Genomic DNA, 23,065 nt, shown 5'->3' with positions numbered 1-23,065 from the left:
AATCTGTGGGTTCAGGCAAATGCCAGAGGGGCTGCTGTAAGGTGCCATAGACACTCACTATTTATTGGGCTGCTGGGGGGGCTGTTTGGGCCTCTGTGTACTGAAAATCAGGCCCAGACTGGCAATCTGTGGGTTCAGGCAAATGCCAGAGGGGCTGCTGTAAGATGCCATAGACAGTCAGTATTTATTGGGCTGCTGGGGGGCTGTTTGGGCCTCTGTGTACTTGGCATGCCAGGGTCTATTTTGTATCCCAGTCTGGGTCTAGAACAATGTTCCCACTCATATAAATATACACACAAGCTGATTAAACTCTGCCAATAAGTATCACTTGCCCTTAGTATCAGTAACAGGGTGTTGCATCTGGTTGGGTTTCGGGAGAAAGTCAGTCCACAGGTAACTGGATAAGGTGCAGGAGTGGACCCATCCACCCATCCATACTGCAAGTTTTTTTTCCCCTTATCCTATTGATTTGGCTCCAGAGTGACATCACTTCCTGTATGCAGTGACATCACTTTTGGTTTAGCAGGTCCCAGGTAGGAAGGTAAGTTACCTATTTGCAGTCAGGGTCGGGTAGCGGATCTGGGTAGGGGACATGTTGGGTGGTGGGTGTGGGTTGAGTTGCGGGTCTGCCCGACCAGACCTGTGCAGGACCCTACCAAGAAAATACAGCCATTTGGCAACCAAAAGTTAAATTAAAGTCCCTTTACAAGACGTGTAAGGAACAATATATCGAATGCCCTTACCCAAGATCCCTTATTGCAAGGAACCCAACCCAGATTTTATGGGGAAAGCAAACTTTTGTTTGCATCTTTTCAATTGGTCTTTATTTTTTATTTTCTATAGTTTTTGAACTATTTGCCTGATAAGTGCAGCGTCAATTTAGTGGCCCTCCCAAACTAACCCCCCTTACCCTCTCACTTACCTCACCTCTCCCAATAAACGTACACACAACAACTTCTTGTGGATAGAAAAGGCCGCAGCCTGTTTATTTACAACCTTGTAAATTTGTTAAACAATAACATATTACTGTAAATAAATAACATCACATAACATAACATAACATCACAGTCTCATTGGTAACCTCGTAACAATAAGCCGCTGAAGGCTGCTTTGTGGAAGCTGTCTCTGCCCCCCCCACCGTAATCATTTTCCTGAGGTTAGTAACCCCCTTTCTCTAGCCACCACAGCCCCCATTTCCCACCAACCTATGGCTGTACTCACTAGCCTCCGTCTAACCTTCCGCCACTAGCGTTCCGGGGTGAACCCCTTACGCCGGGCGCGCCTGCCCAACTGAAAACCCCAAGGCCCTTTCTATCCCATCAGCCACCTCCAAGTTAAAAATGTCTAGCCCCACTGGTGACAAGTGCACACCATCCGTCCGGTAAAAACCCGGTAGCCTACCTTCCAACTCCTTGTGCCTGACCACAACCCCCCCCACGTGCCTAACATACGCACTCATCAGCTTGTTTACTTTTACTCTGCTCCTCTCCATTGCTGCTTGATTCCTGGCCCCTCTCCACTGTAGCCTGCCCACCATTTCGGACCAGACTATTTTAGCCCCCAGCAAACGTGAACGCAGCAAATCTACGTCGCGTTTCATTAGTCTCACCAATTCTCTCTGCGCAACGATGCCCATGTCGTTTCCTCCTGCATGGATTACCAGCACGTCTGGCGGTGCCTCCTTTGCCACCAGCTCCATCACCCTGACCAACAACTCAGGCCATCGTAAGCCCCTAAACCCAAACCACTTCACCTTTGCTTGCCTTGCCGAAAAACCCAGCTGCTTTCCAGCGTGTCTGGCTGCTGCTCTTTCGGCTGCCCAGTGAATATACGAATGTCCAACCAGCCAGACCACTTTTCCGTGACCTTGAAATACAATAAAACTCAACCAACACATATGACAGGATAACTTGCTCTTTTTTTTTTTTTTTTTTTTTTTCTTTTTCCCCTTCCCTTCACCACCTTACAAGAGTGACGGTCGTATGTAGCTGCGAAACCTCTTCGACTCCCATCTCCCTATCTTGCGTATTAATTCTTCCGGTAGGCCTGCCCTCGCTGCCTCCGTGGCCGCCCCTATCCGGAATGAGTGCGTTCCATATTCTCCCGGGGTTTTGCCTAGCCTTGTTAAACCTATTCTGAATACTGCTATAAATTGGTATCTCGTCAATGGTTGCCCGTCCTCGTGGACTAGCAGTGGTCCTGGATGTCCCGGTCGTATTTCCAGGAACCTCCTCAAGCATCCCCACGGACAAATCTCCCCTCCATCCAATTTAGCCAGCTCTATCCGTCTCCCTTTTCCCCATTTATCGGTCTTGGACCTCCTCAGCCATGCCCAGATGCCCGTGTCTGCTATGGTTACTTCCTTAATGTCCAACCCCCCTGGCTTCTTTTTACTCTGGCTCACTAACTCCCCCACTCTAAAGGCCCCAAAGAATGCCAATGTGAAGGCCACTTGGAACAATCGTGTCTCGTAATTGGTTCTACAGATGCTGGTCAGCACCCCCTGCAAACCGTGGAGTAGCTCCACTGACACCGGTCTCCTGCCATCCGTTTTTACCCTCGCCTTCTTAAGCCCCACCACTGCTTGCCGTATTTCGAATTTTTTAGTTATGTCCTCCCACCCTTTTAGCTTAAAGAGGAAGGCCAATGCCGCCATTCCTTTTTCCACCGTCGCTGCCGATTTTCCCTCTTCTACTTTCCAATAAACCCACCATAATAGTGCTTCCATCCTTTCCTCCGGTGTAAAAGTACCCCCCGACCAAGCCATCAGTTGCTCCCAGTCCTTCCAGACCTTACCGTATGCCGCCCAGGTAGCGTCTGACACAGATGTCCTCACCATCCCCTCAAGTCTCCGATCCCGAGCTGCCACAGACCAGTCGGCATGGGGGCACCCTGCAGGTCCGCTTCTGGTGCTACCTGTCGGAAACGCTCCCACTGAGCGCGAGACAAAGCGTCAGCAACCACATTTGCGACACCTGGGACATGTTCCGCTCTGAAACATAAATTAATCTTTAAACTTTGTAGAACCAAGACCCTCAAAAGCCGCACTACCTCCGGCGAGGTGGCCGACTGCTTATTGAGGGCCTGCACTGCCCCCAGGTTGTCGCACCTGAATACCACCCGTTTGTTGGCAAGTTGTGCCCCCCATAGGAAAACTGCCACCACAATTGGAAAAAGCTCCAAAAAACATAAATTTTTTAACAGGTTGCCCTGTAACCATTCCTCCGGCCAGTGTGCAGCACACCAACCACCGTTCAGATAGGCCCCGAAGCCTACACTGCCGGAGGCATCCGTAAACAATTGAATCTCTTCGTTTGTGACCTCTTTTCCCCGGAAAATCACCTTGCCGTTAAACTCTTTCAAAAATTGATCCCATATTTGCAGGTCTCCCCTGACTTCCGCTGTCAAACGTACGTGGTGGTGACCCTCCTTACTCCCCTTTAGCAGTGTGCCCAATCTTCTGCAGAACACCCTGCCCATAGGGATTACCCTGCATGCAAAGTTGAGTTTACCCAGTAGCGACTGTACCGCTCTGACTGTAACTTTTTTCCTGCCGATCATCTCACCTACACCCTTGCTCAAGTCCGTCAACTTGTCTCCCGGTAATCTTGTCATGCCCGCCACTGTGTCAATCTCTATCCCCAGGAAGCTCAAACAGGTGACTGGCCCCACGGTCTTGTCCTGAGCCAACGGCACCCCAAACTCAGCCGTCACCTCTTTTAAGACTTCCAGCAAGAATGAGCACCATTCCGTAGAAGCCCGCCCCACGCACAGGAAGTCGTCCAGGTAATGTACCAGGCTCTGGGACCCTGTGCGCTTTCTCACTACCCATTCCAAGAAGCTGCTGAACTTCTCGAAGTAGGAGCAGGAAATGGAACAGCCCATAGGCAGGCATAGATCGACGTAAATTTCGTCATCCAATTTACAACCCAGTAGGTGTTGGCACTCCGGATGTATGGGCAGCAGTCGGAAAGCCGACTCTATGTCTGCCTTGGCCATTAATGCCCCCGGTCCCGCTGCCTGTACCACTTCCACAGCCCTGTCAAACGAAGTATATGATACCGAGCAGAGCTCTGGATCGATATCGTCATTTACCGACTCCCCTTTGGGGAATGACAAATGGTGTATCAATCTGAATTTGCCCGGTTCCTTTTTGGGAACCACCCCCAAGGGGGATATCCTCAGGTTGTCCCATGGCGGGTCCTTGAATGGCCCGGCCATCCTCCCTAAGGCCACTTCCTTTCCTATTTTTTCCCTAGCTATCCCAGGGTTCCTCACCAGTGATTTTAGATTTCCATGTGTACCCCCCCCTTCCCGTGGCCTGAACGGTATCCTAAATCCGAACTGGAAGCCCTTTTCTAAAAACTCTGCGTCCCCTCGCCTACCGTACCGTCTTAGCCAAGGCAGCATCGCGCCTAAGCTCACCGGCGTCCTCCCCTTTTCCGGTATCTGTGCTTTTTGTTCCCCCCTTTCCCTTCTTGAAGCACTTGCTGTATGGGTGGGACCCCCGCAACCCGAGCATTCATGCTTGTACTTGCAGGCCGTTCCCCACCTACACTGTCCATCATTATACATCCAGCAGCATCCCAGTCTATACCCCGCCGGTGGAGCCGCCGACTGCCCCCCACCGGCGGGCCTTGGAAAGGGGGATGTTTTTTGTGCCATCATGAGCCTCATCCACAAGGTCATGTCGACTTGGTCCCACCTCATCCCGGGGTTGACGGCGAGGCGTTGGCGGAACTGTTCATCGTATCTCCACCATGCCAACCCGCCGTAAACCCTAAACGCATCCCATATCCCTTCCAGGTAGCAGAACAGCGCTGAACATTTCTCAGGGTGTTTTTCCCCGGTCACGCTGGCCAAGATACAAAAGGCTCTCAACCAATTGCCAAATGTTTTGGGTATCTTTCTATAGCGTTTTGCCCTCTCCTCCTCCTCCTTTTTCCCATCCTTCTTGTCATCCTCCTTGATGTCCACTGTCTCCTCCAAGGGCAGCAGGGAAAATATTTCCACAAACTCCCCTTTTTCAATCTTCTCCCTTACCTCCTTTTTGAGGTGCGCTCCCAGGGGACCCGCAAAGGATACGTAGGCGTTTTGCCTGGCTGTATCCGGTACCCCCCCCGTCATGGAGTCTTTCTCCTTCTCCCTCTCTGTTGCTCCCGCCTCCTCCCCGCTCTTTGCCGCATTCCCTCCTGCCCCTTTTTCGGTGCCCTCTGCTGGTCCCGGGTTCCCGGTCGCCCCCGTCTGCCCTGTACCTGCCGTGGCGCCCGTCCATACCCTTGTTGCTACCCCTGTGTCTGGGTTGTTGCCTTCCCACCTTGCTAGTAGCTCCTTCAGACTCTGCAGGATGCCCCCCCCGTTCCCTTCTCCCATCTTACCCCCTCCTGGCCCGCTGGCAATCGCCTGTCCCGGGGCCGTCCTCTCCTGCTCCTGGGCCTGGCTGGCTCCCGGCTGCTCCTGTTCTGTAGCCGCAGACGCCCGCGGAGTGTCCTGTCCTGGGCGGCCCCTGCTGCTCCCGCAGTTGTTGATGCTCCTTCCCTGCCCGTCCGGCGTCCTCCTGTCGCCTCCCGTATACCTGGGTGAGGAAACACACCGGCAGCAAGCTCTGGGGGACCTCCCCCCAGGTGACCTGGCCCCTGTGCCTCGTCCTTCCCCTCTATCCCGGCCGGCCCGCCTGGGCCTGGGTGAAGCCCGTGATTCCCATGGGCTCCTCCTCCTCAGGTGGCCTTCCCGGCCCTCCGGTCGGCCATGCCTCCCTTCCCTCTCTCTGCTTCTGGAGCGCCTTCTGCTCCTCGACTCCCTGCCCCGTGTCCCTCCTGGGGTCTCCCTCGGGCTGAGCCTTGCTGCCCGCTCCCTGTCCGCTCCTTCCCGTCCTGGCTCTGGTCCCATCCGTGCCCCGCTGTGCCGCTCTCCTCCCCTCTCTCCCGTGTCCCCTGTAGCTCGGTCCCTTGCTGCCGGCCCTGGGCTGCTGCCCTCATTGCCTAGCCCCCGCCGGTCCTCTGTTCCTTCCCTGGGTAACCCCCCTTGGGGTGCCGTCCCTTGCTCGTTTGCCCCTCCCGTTGGCGCCACCTGGCCCGTTCCCCCGGCCTGGGCCCCACTTGCCTGCCGTGTGTTGGGCCCCCTCGCTTCCTGCCCCTCGTCGCGCTCCTCCGCCCCTCCTCTCACGCACCTTCGGGCCGCTGGTCTCCTCGCGGTCCTGCGTCCAGTCCCCGGGGCTGCGCCACGTCCTCTGGCTCTGTGCGCGTTCTCCTGCTGACACTCGCTCGCCCGTCCTCTTTCCGGCTCTCGTCCTGGGCCCTCCTCCTCCGTGCCTGCTGCTGTTCCCGTCCGGGATGCGCTCCTCCGCCTCCTCCGGTCCTGTGGTGCGTCCGGGCTGAGCCTCTCCGGTGGCCTGGTGCGCCTCGTGGTCCTCCTCTGTCCCGTCTGCGCCGCCTGTGCCGTTGTCGCCTCACCGGGTCCTGGATGTCCTGGTTCTCCGTCCTGGCCTCCGGATAGCAGCGCCAGCAGCTCCCTTCGGAACGCCGCTCCTTCCTGTCCCGCCATCGCTTCTTGAATCCCACGCAGCAGTTCCTGGGCCATCTTCTTCGCTCGGCTGCTGACTCCAAAATGGTTCCTTAGACTTGCGCACACCCCCTTTTATCACTTCCTTCCGCCTCTGCCAATCAGCTTGGGAACTACAATTCCCACAATGCCTTGCCCTTTTAAAGCCATATCAACCCCCCGGGCCTTTCCTAGCATTATCATGGCCCCGTGCCCTCACTCCTGCCTCGTTTATTTCGGGGCTCCTTTCTTCTTCTGACTCTTTCCAGTTATCAAATGGGGGTCACTGACCCTGGCAGCCAAAAAAACTATTGCTCTGTGAGGCTACAATTGTATTGTTATTGTTACTTTTTATCACTTATATTCCTATTTAGGCCCTTTGTTATTCATATTCCTGTCTCTCTTTCAAACCACTGCCTGGTTGCTAGGTTAAATTGAACCCTAGCAACCAGATAGCTGCCGAAATTCCAAACTGGAGAGCTGTTAAACAAAAAGCTAAATACAGGTATGGGATCCCTTATCTGGAAACCCGTTATCCAGAAAGCTCTGAATTATGGAATGCCCGTCTCCCATAGACTCCATTTTAATTAAATTATTCAGAATTTTAAAATCAATTTCCTTTTTCTCTGTAGTAATAAACCAGTACCTGTAATTGATCCCAACTAAGATATAATTACCCCTTATTGGGGCAGAACAGCCCTATTGGGTTTATTTAATGGTTAAATGATTCCCTTTTCTCTGTAATAATAAAACAGTACCTGTACTTGATCCCAACTAAGATATAATTACCCCTTATTGGGGGCAGAACAGCCCTATTGGGTTTATTTAATGGTTAAATGATTCCCTTTTCTCTGTAATAATAAAACAGTACCTGTACTTGATCCCAACTAAGATATAATTACCCCTTATTGGGGGCAGAACAGCCCTATTGGGTTTATTTAATGGTTAAATGATTCCCTTTTCTCTGTAATAATAAAACAGTACCTGTACTTGATCCCAACTAAGATATAATTACCCCTTATTGGGGCAGAACAGCCCTATTGGGTTTATTTAATGGTTAAATGATTCCCTTTTCTCTGTAATAATAAAACAGTACCTGTACTTGATCCCAACTAAGACATAATTAATCCTTATTGGATGCAAAACAATCTTATTGGGTTTAATTAATGTTTTATTGATTTTTTACTAGACTTAAGGTATGGAGATCCAAATTATGGAAAGACCCCTTAACCGGAATACCCTTGTTCCCGAGCATTCTGGATAACGGGTCCTATACCTGTACTTAGAAATCCATTTAGATACATCATGTGACATGGCTGCATAGGAATCGGTGCAGTCTGCAGCAGGCATCCGAATGAATTGCTAATTAGCCATGTGGCGTGTGGGGTGTTAGAAGGGTGCCATGTGGGTGAGCTGCAGTACACAGGAGGAGGGGGAACAGGGCCCTGCTGGGAATGGCCTGGGTGCAGGCTGCTAGCAGGAAGTAGTGGTGTCAGCTCGCTTTGGGCTGCGTAATTTGAGACAGGAGGGGTGTGAGGGCAGCCTTTGTGTGCAACCGGCTTGTACATCAGCAAAGAGTTCAGTCTGAAAACAATCGCACTGAAAGGAACTTCTCTGCTGGGAGGGAGGTAAGGAGGCAACTACTGTTGTTTTCTGCTGCTTTCTGCCCCCAAAATCTGCTGCGCTCTCTCTGTGTGGGGGCATTTCATAGGGTGAGCCGGCAAGTTTGCCACTTATAGATTGGCAACGGGAAATCTGAAGGCTATGACTGCCCGCATTTGGCTAAGTAACCCTACACTCATTCCTCTATGTACCATGTATTTGTGTTGTTACTGTTCCTTTAAGGCAGACAGGGTGCAGGGCTACAGTCCTGTGTGGCTTATTGCGCAGGTGTCTGTATTTAGAGATATGTCGGTGGGGTTAAAGGGCAAGTAGAGTGGGGTTAGGGGCACTTACATAACTAAAGTGACCTGTGTCTGCCTCTTGCTATCCCTTGCATTGGTGACATTGGTAGCAGAAGCCAGCGGATCAACAGAACCAGGGGGACCACAAAGGGACAGACAGACACTGCTTTCAGTAGCATTTACACTTGAATTGAAACCCGCTGTTTGTATTTAATGAATGTAAATTGGAAAGAAATTGCATTCCTTTTTTTCTATTTTTTGGCGGGTTTATATTCCCTTTAAGTGTTTTCTGATTTGGAGAGGTCCCTGGTTGGCCAATCATAGTGGCATACAGTATATATTTGTCAAATACTATAGGAGGGGGGACTTGAAATTGGAACCCATTCACTTTTATTTTTATTAACATTTATTTATAAAGCGCCAACATATCCCGCAGTGCTGTACAATAAGTGGGTTCCATACATTGGACATACAGAGTAACATATAAAGCAACCAATAACCGATACAGGAGGTGAAGAGAGCTTGTATGGCATTCCATATGAATCCATGACATGAATGCACAGAACAGTTATGGCCTTAAGGGTGATAATGCGACTTGGTACATAACAAAAACATGGTCACTTGATTACATTACATAAGTGAATGTCACTGGGATTGAAAGCAGCACCTGTCTGGCCAATGTTCCCTGCATTACTGGTACTGACTCCTGAATCAAAGTAGCAGAAGCCGCCTGATTACCAGACCTGGAGGGGAATGGACTATTGCTACATTGGTTCAAGAGTCGGAACCAGAGAACAGAAAGGGATAGGCAAATACTGTTTTCAAATGAAATTATATTTACACGTATCTTTAAACCCATTGTAAGATGATAGCAACACCCCTTGAGGCCAGCTGTGCCAGAAGCCTGGGTGGGATGGGGATCACCAGTCATGTGTTGGGGGTAGTTGAAAAATTGGACCCTTGCAGAACTCTAGATTTAAAAAGAATTGTCTCCTTCCCTATGGCTGTCAGAACTACCTATCATGCCATGGGGTTCCAGAGTGCTGCTCGTGTAAAGTCATTTTTCATTGGACAAACCTGCTGCCTATTCAACTGACCCATGTGTCTAAAAATAAGACAATTTACATTTAAAATTGCATTTTAAGCAACTTTATAGTAGAAAAGGGAATTTCAGCAAGGGTTTATATCCCCTATTAAGGCTTCTGGCAATCTGATGTTTTTGACTGTGGTGGTTTTTCCCAGAAACCATGGTATTTCCCAGTAGTTACTGCCACTCCCAAAAAGCCACCTACCCGTCAGTGCCTTTCCCTTGGGGGCCAAATGCCAGGGATGCCATAGGAGCCCAGTGCAAAGCAGCATGGGAAGTAATGTGCATGTAAATAAAAGTGCAGCCCAGCAATGGTGCACCATCAGCAGCGCTCTCGCCACCTCACATTCCACAGCAGCCACAATGCCTGCCTCTCCCTGCTTTACTGCCATATCAGAAAGATAAAGTAGAGTCAGTCAGCTGGCAGTTAAGCAACTAACTGATAGGGGCTCATGTGACTGGGGTCATGTGATTGTGGGGGAAGGGTGTTTTGTAGTTCGTGTGGAACCCCTGTTTATTTTCAGTTCCCCAGCCCTCCCCTCTGTCCTATTAAGCTTTGCAGGGATCCATTGTCTGCCCTGTCAGTCACAGGGAATCTTATTGTGAAAGGGGAAGCAGCAATTGGGAACAAATTTCAGTGGGTTGGGTTATGGCCGGAGTTAAGCCTATAGCCCCCCTATGGCAGCCCCCCCTCTGTGCATAAGCTGCCACACTAGTATGGCCACAATAGGGACTTTGTTACCACATCTGCTTTTGGAATCCCACATACCTGTACAGCTCAAAACACTGACACCCAGACGTACCACTCAGATGTGAATGGACTCAGTACAGCCCTATTTCTAACTATGGTTTGTTCCCTCAGCAGGTGAATGTGGCCGCCATTTTAAGTCTCCTGGTCTGGTTCAGTTCATTGCTTATTATTGGAAGGGGGGGTATTGGGAGCAGATCTGGACTGGTATTCGGAATTAGGGATGCACCTAATCCAGGATTTGGTTCAGTATTCAGCCAGGATTCAGCCTTTTTACGGCAGGGTTCGGATTTGGCCGAATCCACGGTCCTGGCCGAACCGAATCCTAATATTAGGAAGGGTTAAATGTCCGTGTGAACAGGGAAGTGCAAAAAAATCAACTTTTACCCCTTGACTTTTACCTCAACTTTTACCCCTTCCAGAGCCTAATTACTGGTTCGGTATTCGCCCGATGGATTCGTGGGGTTTGGCCGAACCCAAAAAAACTGGGTTTGGTGCATCCATATTCAGAATAGGCCCAAACAGCTCCCCCACAGGCCCAGTCACTGTCTATGGGCAGATTTCGGCCCCTAGTGCCACTCCAAGGTGGCCTTGCCCCTACACACTTAGGTTTTATTACAAGTCAGGGGCCCCATGGCAGAGAGGGACAGGATTTGTGGGCCACAAAAGATGTGGGAGGAGTGGTGAGGCGGCGTAGTATGGTGAGTGGGCATAGTAGTAAGGTGAGTGGGCATAGTAGTATGGTGAGTGGGCATAGTAGTAAGGTGAGTGGGCATAGTAAGATGCATGGGCGGAGTTTGGCATAAATGGGGAGTGGCCAGGATGGCAGCTTTGAATGACAGGGGTATTTTTATTTATTGGAGTGCCATTGTAAACTGTAGCAGTATTGGTCCCCATGATTGCTGATCCATAACGTTTAGCAGTCAAATTATTATATTATTATTATTATTCAGTCATAGTTCCCTAGAACAACTGCTTCCTATATAATATTCACCTGCCTTCAGTACAGGGCTAGTGATGTCCCAGTTTTATTGATAAAAAGCTACATTTGTATTACTTATCCTAAATTATAGAGCATGGATGGCTTCTGTCTTGCAGCACTGGGGTCCTGAGTTTGATTCCACCTTGGGCACTATCTGCAAAGAGTCTGTATTTTCTCCCCTCTTGTGTTGGGTTTCTTCTGGGGGCTCTGGTTTCTTCAAACATAGCGGCTCTATTGAGTGGATGGATTGGGCTTGAGCAGAAGAACCAAGAAACCAAAGCTGTATAGGGGGCACGCTGCTTCTCAATCCTGCACTCCACATCAGCTGACTAGAACTCTTCCTCTGATAGGATGGTACCCAGGTTTACAAAGCTTCCCCTGAGTCGCCCAGTCACTCCCATGGCCACCCGCTGATATCACTAATGATGCTATTAAGTGGCCATATTACTGCAGGAGCTCCCTGTACCTTGGCCCCAGTCTAAAGCCCAACACCCAACTTAAAGGTAGTAGAGAAAGAGATTAGCACTAAGTGCCGGAAAGTGATTTAATATTTTAATTGACTAATGAATTATTTCCTATTATACACACATATATATATATATATATATATATATATATATATATATTTATATGCCTTCTTTAATGTATGTCCCTGCTTTCTCACCTAGGTTCCCTCAACAGAATGGATATTTTCCTGCTCTTCTTCATCTCATCCCTCCTGCCTGGGATCTGCACTTACGCGGTCCCTGGTCAGAACCCCTCCCTTCGCTTTGTGGCTCTCGGAGATTGGGGGGGACTGCCCCTTCCCCCCTATACTACAAGACAGCAGGAACTGGTGGCTGAAGAAATGGGCAAAACCGTGGCCAAACTGGGTGCAGACTTTATTCTGTCTTTGGGTGACAATTTCTACTATGACGGTGTCACTGATGTGTCTGACCCTAGATTCAAGGTACTGGTTGCTACGACAGGCATATTCTCCTGAAACGCTGCCAGCACACCATTATGGCAATGAACAAATTCAGTACCAGCCTCTAATTATACACACCTAGCAGATGATAGAAATAAGGTTTCCACCTTTTTCCCCAAATCTTCACCGGCCTGCGGTTCAAGAATGCCAGCAATGACATAACAGAGGTGGGGTGTGGGCGGCTCAGAGGTGGGGTATGTGCAGCTCAGAGGTGGGGTATGGGCGGCTCAGAGGTGGGGTATGTGCGGCTCAGAGGTGGGGTATGTGCGGCTCAGAGGTGGGGTATGTGCGGCTCAGAGGTGGGCTGTGGGCGGCTCAGAGGTGGGCTGTGGGCGGCTCAGAGGTGGGGTGGGGGCGGCTCAGAGGTGGGGTGGGGGCGGCTCAGAGGTGGGCTGTGGGCGGCTCAGAGGTGGGGTGGGGGCGGCTCAGAGGTGGGGTATGGGCGGCTCAGAGGTGGGGTATGGGCGGCTCAGAGGTGGGGTATGTGCGGCTCAGAGGTGGGCTGTGGGCGGCTCAGAGGTGGGGTGGGGGCGGCTCAGAGGTGGGGTATGTGCAGCTCAGAGGTGGGCTGTGGGCGGCTCAGAGGTGGGCTGTGGGCGGCTCAGAGGTGGGGTGGGGGCGGCTCAGAGGTGGGGTGGGGGCGGCTCAGAGGTGGGGTATGTGCGGCTCAGAGGTGGGGTATGTGCGGCTCAGAGGTGGGCTGTGGGCGGCTCAGAGGTGGGCTGTGGGCGGCTCAGAGGTGGGGTATGTGCGGCTCAGAGGTGGGGTGGGGGCGGCTCAGAGGTGGGGTGGGGGCGGCTCAGAGGTGGGGTGTGTGCGGCTCAGAGGTGGGGTGTGTGCGGCTCAGAGGTGGGGTGTGGGCGGCTCAGAGGTGGGGTGTGGGCGGCTCAGAGGTGGGGTATGTGCAGCTCAGAGGTGGGGTGTGGGCAGCTCAGAGGTGGGGTGTGGGCGGCTCAGGGTGGGGTGTGGGCGGCTCAGAGGTGGGGTATGGGCAAGTCAGAGGTGGGGTATGGGCAAGTCAGAGGTGGGGTGTGGGCGGCTCAGAGGTGGGGTATGGGCGGCTCAGAGGTGGGGTATGGGCAGCAGAGTTGGGGGGAGAAGCTCTGCTTATGAACAGCAATTCTGTGTGCAAATATGTGAGTTTCTCAGGAGGAAAACTTTAAGAAAGGGAGATATAATTGCCGGTAAATCTGTAGTACCGCCACCAGCTCCTAGGTGGTCATTTGCCAGCTAAGTTGGTGAATTAGTGGCTGGGTGGCAACACTAGATATGAATACACTAGGAGCAGTGCTGGCAGCTGGCTCAACACACACCCATACACACTACTACTAATACTGCTGCTACTACTACTACCCCATATAGAGTGCAGAGAGTGGTAGTGCCAGTCTCCCCCCGCCCACACACCAATAGGAGCAGTAATATACACCAATATATCTACTCTCTCGCCTCTGTCCCTCTTACAGATCACTTTCGAGTCGGTGTACAATGCTGAGTCCCTCATCAACCTACCTTGGTACATACTGGCGGGAAATCACGACCACAAAGGGAACGTTTCTGCGCAGATCGCTTACACCAATGTCTCCAAGCGATGGTAATGCTATTTATGACATTCCTAGAAAAAATAGAATCCAGTATTCTGGAGAATATCTCAGGGAATTCATAGATAGCGGGTAGAACTTTATATTCAGTGGGGCAGTTCTTTATCGGCTGCCCCAGGGTGCTTAGGATTGATGTGCCAATTGTGTGTTACTTTTTTTTTACTTATCTTTCTATCAAGATCCTCTCCTATTTATATATCAGTCTCTCATTCAAACCATTCCATGGTTGCTAAGGTACTTAGTATTTAAAAACCACACATAATAAAAAATGAAGACCAATTGCAAATTGTCTCAGAATGTTAATCTCTACATCATACTAAAAGTTAACACAGGTGAACAAGCCCTTCAAAGGGGTTGAACACCTTGAAATGAACTTTTAGTATGATGTAGAGATTAACATTCTGAGACAATTTGCAATTGGTCTTCATTTTTTATTTTGTAGTAGTAGTAGTCAGTGACCCCCCCATGTGAATGTTGGAAAGATGTAGACAAAGAAGGCAAATAATTAAATAACTAGACAAAATAAATAATGAAGACGTATTGCAAAGTTGCTAGGAATAGTACATTCTATAACATACTGAAAGTTACCTTACAAGTGAAATGACAGCCCCCCCATAGGCCCAATAAATAGTGAGTGTCTATGGCACCTTACAGCAGCCCCTCTGGCATTTGCCTGAACCCACAGATTGCCAGTCCGGGCCTGATTTTCAGTACACAGAGGCCCAAACAGCCCCCCCATAGGCCCAATAAATAGTGAGTGTCTATGGCATCTTACAGCAGCCCCTCTGGCATTTGCCTGAACCCACAGATTGCCAGTCTGGGCCTGATTTTCAGTACACAGAGGCCCAAACAGCCCCCCCCCATAGGCCCAATAAATAGTGAGTGTCTATGGCACCTTACAGCAGCCCCTCTGGCATTTGCCTGAACCCACAGATTGCCAGTTCGGGCCTGATTTTCAGTACACAGAGGCCCAAACAGCCCCCCCCATAGGCCCAATAAATAGTGAGTGACTATGGCACCTTACAGCAGCCCCTCTGGCATTTGCCTGAACCCACAGATTGCCAGTCTGGGCCTGATTTTCAGTACACAGAGGCCCAAACAGCCCCCCCATAGGCCCAATAAATAGTGAGTGACTATGGCACCTTACAGCAGCCCCTCTGGCATTTGCCTGAACCCACAGATTGCCAGTCCGGGCCTGATTTTCAGTACACAGAGGCCTAAACAGCCCCCCATAGGCCCAATAAATAGTGAGTGACTATGGCACCTTACAGCAGCCCCTCTGGCATTTGCCTGAACCCACATATTGCCAGTCCGGGCCTGATTTTCAGTACACAGAGGCCCAAACAGCCCCCCCCAGCAGCCCAATAAATAGTGAGTGTCTATGGCACCTTACAGTAGCCCCTCTGGCATTTGCCTGAACCCACAGATTGCCAGTCTGGGCCTGATTTTCAGTACACAGAGGCCCAAACAGCCCCCCATAGGCCCAATAAATAGTGAGTGTCTATGGCACCTTACAGCAGCCCCTCTGGCATTTGCCTGAACCCACAGATTGCCAGTCTGGGCCTGATTTTCAGTACACAGAGGCCCAAACAGCCCCCCATAGGCCCAATAAATAGTGAGTGTCTATGGCACCTTACAGCAGCCCCTCTGGCATTTGCCTGAACCCACAGATTGCCAGTCTGGGCCTGATTTTCAGTACACAGAGGCCCAAACAGCCCCCCATAGGCCCAATAAATAGTGACTGTCTATGGCACCTTACAGCAGACCCTCTGGCATTTGCCTGAACCCACAGATTGCCAGTCCGGGCCTGATTTTCAGTACACAGAGGCCCAAACAGCCCCCCATATGCCCAATAAATAGTGACTGTCTATGGCACCTTACAGCAGACCCTCTGGCATTTGCCTGAACCCACAGATTGCCAGTCCAGGCCTGTGTATATCCTTGTCAGGCTAAACCTGTGGATTCCTGGTTACATTTGGTGGCTAGTAACTCCTTAGCAACCGTCAGCTGAACTCACTATGAACTTTGAGCCTGTTGTTTTTGTGTCAGCTACACGTGATTCATATTTGTGGTGTGTTTGAGTTTCCTTGTGGAATGATGTCACGTATGTATTTTTGCCTTTCCTTGAAGGGTTTGGCTTTGTATTGTGTGCTTGTGCCTATATAAACACAGGCACAGGGCTTCCATGTATCTCACCTGTGCATCACAGAGGGACGAATAAGAAATAATAATAATAAGCTGTACATGAGCTTTAATTACCTCACAACTATCCCGATTTTCTTGGGACAGTCCTGATTTTAACAGCTCAGGGCACTTATTGAAAAGTCTCTAATTTCCCTTTGATACAAAGTTTCTCAAACTTAATTAGTTAAGTAGGTTTTGGCAGAATACTCACCCCCTGCACTGAGATACAACTGTAACTAATAAGCTAAACAGGTCTCTTGGGGGAACTGAGACTCGCAGCCTAAAGGGCAACTTCACCTTCATTAGCAAAACTGTAATAACACATAAAACAAGACCCCAAAACCCCCAGAAATGTGTTCAAACTTTACATATCCTGCCAAATTTAGTCAAATGGGAGTGGTATTTAGGGGGTGTGGTCACAAAAAAATGAGTATGGCCATTTTTTTGCCATACTACACACAGCATTTCTTTTTGTCCATCTTCGCATTTTTCAAATGTTGGGAGGTATGGCATGTGGGTGCAGTGGGCCAAAAACTATTGCCCCCTGAGGCTACAATTTTATTGTTGTTGTTACTTTTTATTCCTTATACTTAGGCCCTCCTCTATTCATATTCCTGTCTCTTCTCCAAACCACTGCCTGGTTACTAAGTTAAACCGAGCCCTAGCAACCAGCTACTGAAATTCCAAACTGCAGAGCTGCAGAACAAAAAGCTAAATAAATCAAAAACTGTGAATAATAAAAAATGAAGATCAACTGCTAGTTGTCTCAGAATAGCCCTCTCTGCATCGTACTAAGTTGCTACAAATAAAATAGAATGTGTTCAGTAAAGCATAAAGAAGTTATTTTCATAACTATACTGCTAAGGGCGGAAGTGGCTTAGGTTTTGATGGCGTCAAATATTACTGTTCCGCTTTTTGAGGTTTCTGTTAATTTTGGAAAGTAGAAATAAAACACTGCCCTGAATGTAAATAAGAAAATACAGGGTTTGTAAACCTTCTCAATACAAAGCCTCACCGGGTAAAGGCAACACTATCTAAGGGCATAGACACACAGAGCTACTTAGTAGCAACTCATGACTTAGCACCCACAAATTAAAAATAGATTTTTTTAAGCAGAAATCACAGGACTTATATGAGCCATGTTATGACTGTGTACACTTTATACACCCTATCTAGCAAGCTGAGCAGGCTCATTTGTGTTGTTTCAGAGGGTCAGTGGGTCTGAATGATAGTTTTTAATATCTGTTTCACACTGTCAGTTTACTTGCATTTTTAGTTTCCTTTTGTAGGTGAAATAAATGGTTTTCTATAAAGGGATTCTGTTATAATCCATCAGAAAAAGCATGGCAGCAAGCTGGCCCAGTACACGTAGTGCTTAAGAATGATGTCAAGTATAGGTGCCATTTTTACTTAGACTGAAGGCTGCCTGATATGGGTAGCGGTAAAGGCAGAAATAAAGATAAAAACATCTCTATTAAAAACTTCTAGTAAGGGATTAACAGAGCGCCTAAACTTTGGGAAGCCTACAGACAAATGTCTCAATGTTTTCCATTTGCTCCGTTTCACCCTAGTTTCTAGGAAGTTGTTGACTTAGCTTGAACTTGGAAAGCCTAGCCATAAATAAAACTAAGCCACTGTATGTGCTTAGACTCAAGGTGGCCATACACGTTAAGATCCGCTCGCTTGGCGAGGTCACCAAGTGAGCGGAATTTCTCCCGATATCCCCACCTACGGGTGGGCGATATCGGGCAAATTTAGGCTAATTCGGGCCAAACGATTGAATTATAACGATGGTAATGGGCGCAGTCGGTTCGGGGATTGCATCAACGAGCAGATGCGGTCCCCGATCCGACTAAATTTTTTAACCTGCCCGATCGATATCTGGCCAGTTTCAATACACGGACCGATAAGCAGCCGAATCGGTCTAGGGACCAATATTGGCAGCTACAATCGGCCCGTCTATGGCCACCTTCATTCTGCAGTAATATTTCAATGAGGTAATTCACCTTAACTTATCTTTTAGAATGTTGTAGACTATGATATTCTGAGACAATTTGCAATAGGTCTTCATTTTTTTGTGGTTTCTGAATTGTTTAGCCTTTTGTTCAATACCTCTCCAGTTTGGAATTTTAGCAGTTATCTGGTTGCTAATGTCCAATTTACCCTAGCAACCATTTGCTGGCTTTAATGAGAGACTGGAATATAAATAGTTGGGGGACTGAATAGAAAGATATGTAAGAAAAAGCATTAGTTAATAAAATAATAACCTAACAGATCAATACATTTTTGGCTGCCCCCGCCCCCATTTGAGAGAAGAAAAGAAGCCGAAGAAAAAGGCACATCATTCAGAAACTATAAAAACAATGAAGACCAGTTGGAAAGTTGCTAAGATGAAGACATTCTATGACATACTAAAAGTAACCTTACAAGCACAAACAATATTTCTTGAACTTCTTTAACTTAAACATTACCATGTGTCCACATGTTAGAGACAGACGAGACAGAATAAGATGTAATGTGGAGCTCCTTGAGCTTCAGGCTCCATAATGCAAGCTATAACCATTTACCTTTTTTTTACCTACAGGAACTACCCTGATTACTACTACGATCTTTCCTTCACCGTCCCTGGCAGCAACGTTACAGTGAGACTTCTGATGCTGGATACAGTCGAGTTGTGCGGAAATTCAGATGACTTCCGTGACGGGCAACCCCGAGGTCCAACCAATCTCAAAACGGCAGGGTCGCAGCTGGAGTGGCTGGTAGAGAAGCTGCAGAGCGCCAAGGAGGATTACTTGCTGGTGGCTGGTCATTACCCGGTGTGGTCAGTGGCGGAACATGGGCCGACTAACTGCCTGCTCCATAGCGTAGAACCATTGCTTAAGAAGTACAAGGTCACAGCCTACCTGTGTGGACATGAACACAACATGCAGGTAACTTCAACTGAGAATTTTAAAGAGTATGGCAAGCAAGAATAGAAAGAAGAAAGTCTTACAAGAGACAGCACTCTCTGCCAGTGTCGGACTGGCCCACCAGGATACCAGGAAAACTCCCGGTGGGCCCAGGTGTCAGACCATTTGGCCTGTTTGATGGTAATTCACTATTTCTGAATGGGAACAAAGAGGAGAAATAGATGGATGAATAGATTGCTAGCATGTAAGTAAAAGTGTGGGCCTGTAAGTGGAGAGTGGGCCTATAGTCTAAAGTTTTCTGGTGGGCCCCTTGGGTCCCAGTCCGACACAGCTCTCTAGCCCACTAGCACAAATGAAGGCCAGCACTGGAATCCTTTGGAATTATTATTTTATTATGCCAATATCAGTTTGTCAATGCATTGCCAAGCTGCAGCCCCAAAGAGGAAAATGGCTTACCTGAAAGTGGGCTGCTTAGGGCAGATCTGTTAATACTGAGGTATTTTTGGGGCAGGTTCAGTGCTTTATTAATACTTATTAATAATTAAATAAACTTGGCTTCATTATGTTTTTTAATTGTTTAATTTTCAGTACCTTCAGGATGACCAGGGCATTGGCTATATGCTGAGTGGAGCTGGAAACTTTATGGAGAATTCCCGAGTTCACGAGGACGATGTCCCCAAAGGTTATTTGAAATTTTTTCAAGGTGATCCTGACACGATGGGAGCCTTTGCCTTCATAGAGATCACCCCTAAAGAAATGACCATAACCTACGTACAATCCGACGGCAAATGCCTCTATCAGACCACGTTGTACCCTCGCACCTTTTAACTGGAGCCTGAGACGGTCGTGCACTGACTGTATTACGGGAAGGGGTTAATTTTATTTTACATGACAATCAGTCATGGCCGTGATTGCCTTTACAAGTATTTTAACATGCTGGGCAGGTCCTCTGCAACCTTACACTGTTTAATGGGATCAATACTGTTCTATAAAGTCAGGGACTAAGCGTAAATGCCAAAACATGATGCTTTTAACCTTCATTTTGCACTTGTGAGTATTCATAGGCATATACTAGTAAGGCATGGATAAAGACTATTACATTAAGGTGAAACTTCCCCAGAAGTGGGGCAGGACAGCGGGCACCAATAACATGCCCAGTTTAGTACTGGGGTGTACTTTAGCCCCAAGGGGGCACTGGGAAAATGTGCATGCATAAATTTACCCCACGGCATGTTGTCTGACCCCAACTAACAGCACAAGTCGTTGGAATGATAACTCTGGATGCTGCAGGGGAAGTATATTGTTTAAAAAAGTACCATTTGTGAAACAGATCTATAAAGCATCTTGGTTTAAAGGAAAATAAATATAAAACAGAAAAGTTCCCCTTAAGGTCCCCATACACGGGCCGATAGTAGCTGCCAATATTGGTCCCTTGGACTGATTCAGCAGCTTATTGGCCTGTGTAGGGGGAACGACGACTGGCCTGTCCGACTGGTATTTGGTCTGAAATTGGGCAGATATCGATCGGGCAGGTTAAAAAATTCAGTCGGATCGGGGACCACATCGGCTCGTTGATGCGGCCCCCAAACTGACTGCGCCCATTACAAATTAGCCTAAATTCCCCCGATATCGCCCACCCGTAGGTAGGGATATCGGGAGAAGATCCGCTCGCTTGGCAACATCGCCAAGCGAGCGGATCTTAACGTGTATGGCCACCTTTAGGCATCATATGAATTGTAAAACCTATCCTTGTTGTAAGTCTTTATGCCTAGAGGAACAATCTCATTAGCTGTGGCCCTATAAGCCAACCTTTAATATAATCAGTATTATCCTCAGCCTTTTAATCAATTTAACACCAGCTTAATTTTCAGATTTTATGTGCTGCTATCTTCTCCAATCTGGCAATCTTTACGGGTAAAAAACAAAATCCGCTGAGTGATTGTGTCATTAGAGGTTTTTCCCAAAGTGTTTTTATGCACGTTTTTAAGACGACACAGGAACTTCCAATTAATGTTGTATTTTTGTAATGAACATTTTTGCTTTTTCAAAATGATGTTGATATTTTGATAATACTGTTGGTATTTTGATAAGTTAAAAGAAAATTACATTAAAATAAGAAATACAGAAATAAGTCTGTGTAATTTACTCAGGTTTAGATTGTTAGTCACCCTGGCCTCTTAAACTGCTTTCTTTTTAATAAGTGCTCTTTTATGTGTTTGTCTGTTACCAGAAAATAATACAGAAATAAATTTATCAAATGAAATATGTTGACTCTCATTATTTTAATGTCTGCTGAATGTGTTTAAAGGAGAGGTGTATCTGTTTTAGGGATGCACCGAGTCCACTATTTTGTGACTTGGCAGATCCCCGAATCCTTCATGAAAGATTTGGCGAAGCGCGTGGAGAAAAAATTTCAACTTCTGTGTTTATGTGACAAACAGTCATGTGATTTTAAAGATTCAGTTTCGGTTCCGCAAGGCCCATGGATTCGTCCGAATCTGAACGAAAAGGGCTAATTCTTTGCCAAATCCCTAATCTGCATCTCTAATCTGTTTAGCTCTCTGATGAACCTGCTCATACATACTAGATTTTAGCCATTCAGAGATCCTTTAAGGTGAGGACACACGGAGCTACTTGTAGCAGCTACTTGTCATGGCTACTAAAACAGACAATGCTGATCATTTACTGATAATTGTCTCTCCGTGTGTTTTAGCAGAGGCAAATCTCAGTATTGTCTATGGCAGGGGATTTTCTGGCATTTAGTAGCTGTGACAAGTAGCTGCAACTAGTAGCTCTGTGTGTCTTCACCCTTACGGTGAGGACACATGGAGCTACTAGCAGCAGCTACTTCTCATGGCTACTACAGACAATGCTGATCATTTACTGATAATTGTCTCTACGTGTGTTTTAGCAGCGGCAAATCTCAGTATTGTCTATGGCAGGGTATATTCTGGAGTTTAGTAGCTGTAAAAAAGTAGCTGCTACTAGTAGCTCAGTGTATCTTCACCCTTAGTCTATGACACATGCCAGCGACACATCCATTAGGTTGGACTCGACAGCATCAAGGACAAACAGTCTTACTTTTAAACTCCCAGTTTGGGCGTTTTGAGCACAATTCAATGTGGAGATTATCAATGTGTGAGGCCAGCTATCAGCGAAATGCGATAAAGGACGATTATGTTCTGGAGAATTAATGGCTTCCTTTGTTTAGATAAGGTATTATATCAGGTGAACTGCTGAAGCTTTGGTTAAATTTAAGGTTAGAAAAACATGGCACGTTGTTCGTCACATGAGCTAATATTTGCAGATGATTGGATTCCAAAGTGTGTGACAAAATGCACTGCACAATTGTTCTTCTATAGCCAGTAAATTACGTTGGTTAAATGAACTGGCAAAAAGACCAAGAAACACTTGTTATTTTGACCACAACATTGCTCTTAGAGAGAACTACAGTGGGCAAAAAGCCATTTGTTGCTTCTCAATGATTTTCACAAAACAATGATTTTCACACACTCCTTGATTCATGTAAATCAGTGTGGTCCAACTTCTTCCTCGATGTGCTCCATAATGTGATAATGTTTGAGTGCCAATCTGCCATGGGGTTTTTATGTGATTCTTGCCCATGCCCCAGTTACACCCTCATACTTGCCTGTATCTGTGTTCAATTTGGGCAGGTTTGAAGATTTCTCAGTGAGAAGTAGGAGAGTGGGTACAGGTATAGGACCCATTATCCAGAATGCTCGGGACCGAGGGTATTCCGGATAAGGGGTCTTTCTGTAATTTGGATCTCCATACCTTAAGTCTACTAAAAAAATCAACAAAAAATTAATTAAACCCAATAGGATGGTTTTACCTCCAATAAGTATTATTTATATCTTAGCTGGGATCAAGTACAGGTACTGTTTTATTATTACAGAGAAAAGGGAATCATTTAACCATCAAATAAACCCAATAGGGCTGTTCTGCCCCCAATAAGGGGTAATTATATCTTAGTTGGGATCAAGTACAGGTACTGTTTTATTATTAAAGAGAAAAGGGAATCATTTAACCATGAAATAAACCCAATAGGGCTGATCTGCCCCCAATAAGGGGTAATTATATCTTCGTTGGGATCAAGTACAGGTACTGTTTTATTATTACAAAGAA

At 47.6% G+C, this 23,065-nt stretch overlaps 1 protein-coding gene across 2 annotated transcripts; it reads left to right on the top strand.

The window, feature by feature from the left end:
* The first annotated feature begins 485 nt into the window (after nt 1–485).
* acp5 (acid phosphatase 5, tartrate resistant) lies at nt 486–21,182 on the top strand. Of its 2 annotated transcripts, none has more exons than XM_012953156.3 (5): nt 486–541; nt 11,930–12,210; nt 13,692–13,819; nt 18,595–18,940; nt 19,508–21,182. In XM_012953156.3, exons 2-5 carry the CDS (start codon nt 11,944–11,946, stop codon nt 19,745–19,747), a joined length of 981 nt encoding a protein of 326 aa, XP_012808610.1. In that variant the 5' UTR covers nt 486–541; nt 11,930–11,943; the 3' UTR covers nt 19,748–21,182.
* The last annotated feature ends 1,883 nt before the right edge of the window (nt 21,183–23,065 follow it).

This window comes from Xenopus tropicalis, chromosome 3, assembly GCF_000004195.4.
Source record: "Xenopus tropicalis strain Nigerian chromosome 3, UCB_Xtro_10.0, whole genome shotgun sequence".
Taxonomy (NCBI): domain Eukaryota; kingdom Metazoa; phylum Chordata; class Amphibia; order Anura; family Pipidae; genus Xenopus; species Xenopus tropicalis.
This window is presented reverse-complemented; position numbering and strand designations above follow the sequence as displayed.

What these genes read in the sequence shown, in the direction of transcription:
- acp5 (XM_012953156.3), top strand. Translation starts at nt 11,944, where the DNA reads ATGGATATTTTCCTGCTCTTCTTCATCTCATCCCTCCTGCCTGGGATC. An exon ending in TGTCTGACCCTAGATTCAAG is followed by an intron (nt 12,211 to 13,691) that starts GTACTGGTTGCT and finishes TCCCTCTTACAG; the next exon opens with ATCACTTTCGAGTCGGTGTA. An exon ending in ACCAATGTCTCCAAGCGATG is followed by an intron (nt 13,820 to 18,594) that starts GTAATGCTATTT and finishes TTTTACCTACAG; the next exon opens with GAACTACCCTGATTACTACT.